This window comes from Vigna angularis, chromosome 7 (assembly GCF_016808095.1).
Source record: "Vigna angularis cultivar LongXiaoDou No.4 chromosome 7, ASM1680809v1, whole genome shotgun sequence".
Classification (NCBI taxonomy): Eukaryota; Viridiplantae; Streptophyta; class Magnoliopsida; order Fabales; family Fabaceae; genus Vigna; species Vigna angularis.
This window is the reverse complement of record NC_068976.1, coordinates 34,483,477-34,489,836: the sequence shown is the minus strand read 5'-3', so window position 1 is coordinate 34,489,836 and position 6,360 is coordinate 34,483,477. Positions and strand designations below refer to the sequence as shown.

General features: G+C 32.7%; 1 protein-coding gene across 2 annotated transcripts; it reads left to right on the top strand.

The window, feature by feature from the left end:
* The first annotated feature begins 369 nt into the window (after positions 1–369).
* Positions 370–5,510, top strand: LOC108336261 (glycine-rich domain-containing protein 1). Of its 2 annotated transcripts, XM_017572646.2 has the most exons (9): positions 370–444; positions 662–841; positions 2,251–2,368; positions 2,484–2,744; positions 3,044–3,511; positions 3,816–4,354; positions 4,565–4,766; positions 4,903–5,055; positions 5,155–5,510. In XM_017572646.2, the coding sequence occupies exons 2-9, from the start codon at positions 681–683 to the stop codon at positions 5,254–5,256; spliced, it is 2,004 nt and encodes a 667-aa protein (XP_017428135.1). In that variant the 5' UTR covers positions 370–444; positions 662–680; the 3' UTR covers positions 5,257–5,510. The 2 variants fall into 2 exon arrangements, with proteins under 2 accessions (XP_017428135.1, XP_052736768.1); XM_052880808.1 differs by lacking the exon at positions 370–444 and having other exon boundaries at positions 451–841; positions 3,816–4,123.
* Positions 5,511–6,360: the final 850 nt, after the last annotated feature.

Genomic DNA, 6,360 nt, shown 5'->3' with positions numbered 1-6,360 from the left:
AGAGATGATCAAATTACTTTATTTTAAAATAGAAAAAACCTAAATTATAAATACGTGGACTAAATTAAAAACAAATAGGGTCAATGACACGATGACCTGTGACAATTTTTTGTTTTTTTTTTTAATTTAAAAATATGAAAAAATTAAAAATGTCATTGATACAAACACGACACTACGGTTAATTTAACGGTATTGATCAAATTAAATCATTTTAAGAAAAAAATAAAAATAAAGAGACGTTGAACAGTATGGAAAGTAAATTCATAATTAAATCTTTTAAAATTAATCAAATTATTCTTTTGGATATAAAATTAATTTTAAATTTCAATATTAATTAGCGAAGACAGTTTTAAACTCACTAAAAATTATTTCATAGTTATAAACCCCAAAATAAAACCCACCTCAATAGTTTTCTCAGTCAGAATGAACGAAGTTCAATCACAGGTTTCTTCTCAAAATCTAATCTAAAGTATCCGCGTAGCGTGTGAAGTTTCAACAGATTTTTATTTTACTTCCCCATAACTGGGTCACCGCTTCCGAATGAGAAGGAAAATTTTCAAAATCTTCACGATTGAGGGCAGAAAAAGAAAGGAATCTTCGTTTCGAAGTTTATTCAAAGCCTTAAATAGCTATATTGATCATTTTGTTCTGCGTTTTGAAGGTGAAATTGAGCAACCGTCATGGACACACAGCAAGAGTTGGAGTGGGCTGAAGCACAGAAAATCGTGTTAAGCGAAAACCTCGTTGCTACGGCTAAACAACAGCTTCTGTTTCTTGCAGAGGTTGATAGAAATCGTGACCTTTATGATGATGGCCCACTTTTGCGCATAGCTGTTTACAGGTATCTTTTACTTCCTGAAATTTTAAGAATCCATAAATTTAGTATCTAAAATTTTCGTTTAGTTTAACTCTTAAAACTACTATACTACAATTATCTTAGTGTTTTTACTGTTAATTGACACGAATCAGGATCGATGGAAACATCTGATAAGCATATATTATTAATCTTGGTTATCGGTTTTGAGATACTTTGTCTCTCTCTTTCTCTATCTGTATATATGAAAAGAAAATGTTAAATGAAAATAGTTTTGAAGTTTTATTAGAAGGTCCTATAGTTTACAAAAAATAATAAGCTTAATATGAATTTTAGAATAATAGGCTTAATATCAATTTTAGTGCCTATTTTAGGTGGGACTTATTTTTGTTAGAATGTTAAATATAATCTCGTAATTTATGATTAATTTAGTTTTTTGCTAAAGACGTTTAAATGTCTACTTAACAAGAAAAGGAATAAATTGTCACGATGTCATCACCATCTTCCCTAGTTTTCTTTCCATAAACGCTTTGTCAAAAATCACAAAACTATTGAACTTGTTGAAAACCCATAATTCTTAAATCAAACGTCAATTCTAATTCGTGAAATCATGGCTCTTCTGTGAAAATCTGCAAAACCCCAAACTACACCATTATTGAACTCGTTCAACCTCCACTAATGATGCAAAACCATTTGCAATAAGCGAAACTCTCAAATTACTTTCAATTAAATAACAAAAACCTACAGAAATCAAAATCAACCCTAATCTACAGAAGTTAGGGTTTTTGATTTGGGGAAGATGGTGATGACATGGTGAGATGATGATGTGTTCTGTTTTTTCTTACATGGACGCTATGCCGTTATTGATTTAAACGTTGTCGGAAAAAAAAGATCAAATTGAACATAAATTGCGGTATAAGAGACTACATTAAATATTCGAAAAGATAAGTTCCATATCGAGCAAAACTGACAAAAATAGGGACTAAAAGTAGTATTAAGCCAAAATTATATTTTCATTTACTCATGGATTCTGTTGTTGGTAAACCTTTTGACTTTTGTATAATTATTTTAAAATTTGTGATTATAATAGTTTTTAATAAATTGACAGAATAAAATATTTATAGCTATTATGCTATAGATTACACTCTTGTTTTAATTCTAAAATTATGAAACTGATGATTTAAATAACTGATGTTTTATCATTTTAATGGTTTAATATTTTTGTAAATTTATATCAAAGTTAATTAGCTCTCGGTAATTTAAGGAACTATTTGATGTATTACTCGTGCTCTTACCAAGTTTTTCACGGGCATGTAACTAAAATCCTATTATGTATGTTAGTGCCTGAAATGTGCATGTTTCCTGTGTTGTATATTCATTCACCTTTTATTTCAATAGATTGTGTTTTAATCGTTAGTGTTTGTGCGTGTCTTTAGGTATAAGTATTGTTGGCTTCCTTTACTGGCCAAACATACTGAGTCACCTGTGACAGAAATCCCTTTGGTTGTGCCTCTTGATTGTGAATGGATTTGGCACTGTCATAGGCTTAATCCGGTAAGCTTGAGTGCTGAAGTCAAAATTACATATAAGTTTTCTTTTTATTTGTGAATTTGTTTTCTGAAAGAATTGTTGTATTTCTGGAATCACCCTTTTCCAACATTTGTGTCAGGTGCGTTACAAAACTGACTGCATCGAACTTTATGGGAGAATATTAGGCAATTCGAAAGTGTTATCTTCAACTCAGGGAACCAGCAAAGAGGAAAGTGAGAAAGTCTGGGATTCAATGTATCCAAGTGAGCCATATGAACTTGTTGGTCTAAACAATCATTCATTACAAGGTTTTGCTGAAAACTTCTTGGAAGCCAAACAAAGTACCACCAATTATGATCTGATTTCAGCTGTTAAAAGACAGACTACTTTCTTCTATCAGGTAATTAAGAAATTTAGATTGGAGTGGCCTGCCTTGTTAATACCTACCTAACCTTCAATCTGTAGTATAGACAAATAAGCCAGTGTCAGATGCTATTTTAACTTGCTGTTCATACATTTTATGGGTAAAGTGATTACTAAGCATATGTAATAGAGTACATTGGTTTTGGACTAACACTTCAATGAAAGTAAAGGTGATTTTTATTCAAGTAAAGTATATAATGAAATTACTCAATGAATAAAATGTCTGAAAGCAATACCAGCTTGTGCTTATCCATTGGTCTCCAACTTCAATGACAGGTTTCCAGGCCTTATTGGAAAGTGGATACTTTTCTTGAAGGAGCTGTGGCCAGATACAAGGGGTTTCTGCATTTGATAAAGAGGAATAGAGAGAGGCACATAAGCCGCTTCAGTGTTCCAACTTATGACATTGACCTCATATGGCACTCTCACCAATTGCATCCCGTGTCTTACTGTAACGATCTAGTGGCAATTATGGGCAAAGTATTAGAACATGATGACACAGATTCTAATAGGACCAAGGGCCAAAAGCTGGATGTCGGCTTTTCTGAAACCACCAGACAGTGGGAAGAGACATTTGGTTCAAGATACTGGAAAGCAGGAGCAATGTACAGGGGTAACCCCCCTTCTCCTCTTCCTGTTGATAAGTATAAGATAGTTGGTACTCACCAATTCTGTTCGGCTCCATCCAGTAACACGAACCAGAACCAAAATCTGATTCAACTTCCACAGAAACTGCTTGTGCAGGTAGCCTCCAATATTTATTTCTTCTATATTCTTTGTTACGGGAGAAGACACTAGCAATTGGGAAATGGATCCTGCTTAATTACTTTATCACTGCATGAGATCCTAGACTTTCAATAAGTTTATTAACATAATATTTTGTTTTTATTGAAAGTAGATGTTAGAATAATAAATGGTGAGATCAAAACACTTGACCATCTCAAGGTTTTCTTTTTTTACTGGAGAGGATCCCTTTCCCTAACAAGTGTAACTTGTCATGTTTTTTGAACAACTGTTGCAACATTTTTTGTTCATGATTCTTATTCAGGTGATGCTTGAGTTTGTTGACGTGAGAAACTTTCCATCCGAGCATAAAGGCAAGCTACTTGTGTCCTTCAACAAGAAACAGGAAGATGTGCTTTTCAATACCAAGAAGCAATTAAGTATTTCCTCAAAGTCACAAGGGAAACAAGTTGCTGTTTTCCAATGTGAAAGTAATGGAGAGTTACTCCTTGAACTCATTTCTCGCCCAAGTTTTAACTTTAGAGGACTAAAGCTACACAAAGTATTGGGAAAAACTTCAATCAATTTGGAGGATTTGCAAAATGTAGCATCTAAACTGCCAATAGAAAAATGGTTAGATTTGACATGTACAGTCAATTGGTCAAAGCCTATTAGCATTCGCATTGGTCTGTCTTTAACTCCTCCAGTTTCAGTACCGTATAAGCTGCACTTTGTTTCTATGCTTCCATTCAAAAAAAGTTATTTTTCCTTCCTACTTCCGAGAAGGTCCCAGCAAATTAAATGTTGCACAAATATAAATGTTGTGAATGAAGCACGCAATAAGATAATCAACATCCAGACAGGGTAAGTCAAATTGCTTATGGAGTTTAGAATATCATGAGCTGAGTTGCTTACTAATTAACAATGTTGAACCATTTAAAACTGGGCTTTTCTCGCACTCTGCTAAAAGTGCCAAGCACTAGCTTTGATGCTTTCTCTTGCCGTTTTCTCATAGCAATCATAATTAACAAATATAGTTTTTCTTGCCATTTTCTCATGTTATTTTTGATATAGGAACCTGTCAACTGAGAACACAAAGAGTAGTATCAATAAAAAAGTTATCGGCCGGACTGCATCCGGTAACACCCATCTTCTTGCCGAGTTAAAAGGAACAGTCTGGTCAATGATGAACTCTAACTGGGTGTTACAGATAAAGAAGACCGGTGATGAAGATAAACGTTTATTTGAGCTATTTGAGCTCACAGGCACTCGGAATGTAACCTTCTTTTTCTCTATATATTCTTTAATCTATTACCGAATGTTGAGTTAATCTCAGTTCATTTGGGGCTTGAGCTAGAGATTCATTCTTCTAAGGTTCAATGTTGTTAATCTTAACACTCAATTTTTCGCAGGTGGTTATCTTTCCTGGGAGAAAATTGGAGTATGAAACTAGAAACTATGGAAATGGAGAAGAAAGTCGCTTGATGACAGCAGTAAAATTCTCTCCAAAATATCCTTATGGAAAAGCAGTGGCTTTGATGGATTTAGAATACGGATTTCTGGAGGTATTTTAGCAAAAAAGCTCTAATTCTTCGTTAAATGTCAATTGCTCCTAAACATTACTAGTCTGTGACAGCTTTAAAATTTGTTTGTTTGGTGAACAGATAAAGGAGGAGTGGCTGGTATTGCCTGCGATATTGTCTGCATTTATTCTCTCTAATTTTCCAGAATTCAGTAATGAGAGTAAGGAAGAAAATGGCACGTAATAGAAACAGATGATTTGATGAAAAAGCTGCAGAAAAATGCTGATGGGCAAATGTTATGTCACTTTCCTCTAGAAAAAGGCCCAGTATAGGCCACATGTCCATAAAAGTTTCTACTATTTCATGCAATTCACTTGTCGGCACAGCACAATTATACAAAAAAATATTTCTGGGAAGTCTAGACCTGTGTATGTACGGTAAGAACAACTTTTTAAGGGACTGACACCTTGCTGTAATCAGTTTCAGTTTCACAAAAACCATCTGTAATGTACTTTTTCATTTGACCAACTCACCTAGATTATAATATACCTAGATCTCTCACCCAATTATGTACCCAAAGAACTAAAGTGTCACGATAATTTTAAATAAAAGTAATATTCGTTTTTAAGAAAGGGTAACCTGCTGGACAGCACGAAAATGTGCTCATTATAAACTAATATTTTGTCAGATGTTTTATATTTTCTATCTCTTTCTTTCGTATCCTTTCTATTAAAGTAATAACAATACTTCAGAAAACAAGGTCAGGCAAGAAATAATTTTAGGCAAGTATTTTGTTTATATGGTTCCCAACAATCAATAGATAAGTTCTCCAAAGTTTAAATGCCTTTTTGTTGTGTGTTGACTATTTTAAGGGTGTTTGGTAAAAAAAATTAAATAAATAAAGAAATCGGTGAAAATGATTGAAAATTAATTTTGTTAACATGGTTTGATTTAAAAATAAATAAATATTACTATATTACTTGTTTGCTATTATTATTTTATCAGTAATAGAATTTCTTGTTGCTGTTATTATAATAAGGACAACTTAAATTTAAAAACTTTAATCAACCTTTTATTATTCCACCATTGACGGTGAAGCATAATTTACATCGTATTTGCTTTTTATGCACTATAATAATTAATTGTGTTATAATTATTTTCTGTGTAGCCTTTTTTTTTTGTATTTCACTAAATTATTTATAATACATTCATCCTTCTTATTTCTACTTAAAAACACTCTCGTTTTCTTATATTCACTCTCTTCAGCTATATTTTTAAAACTAAACATATTGCTTATTTGGTAAACGAGAAAGAAAGAAGTGATAAATAAAATAATATTAAAAGTGT

What these genes read in the sequence shown, in the direction of transcription:
- LOC108336261 (XM_017572646.2), top strand. Translation starts at nt 681, where the DNA reads ATGGACACACAGCAAGAGTTGGAGTGGGCTGAAGCACAGAAAATCGTG. An exon ending in ACTGTCATAGGCTTAATCCG is followed by an intron (nt 2,369 to 2,483) that starts GTAAGCTTGAGT and finishes CATTTGTGTCAG; the next exon opens with GTGCGTTACAAAACTGACTG. An exon ending in TAGAATACGGATTTCTGGAG is followed by an intron (nt 5,056 to 5,154) that starts GTATTTTAGCAA and finishes TTTGGTGAACAG; the next exon opens with ATAAAGGAGGAGTGGCTGGT.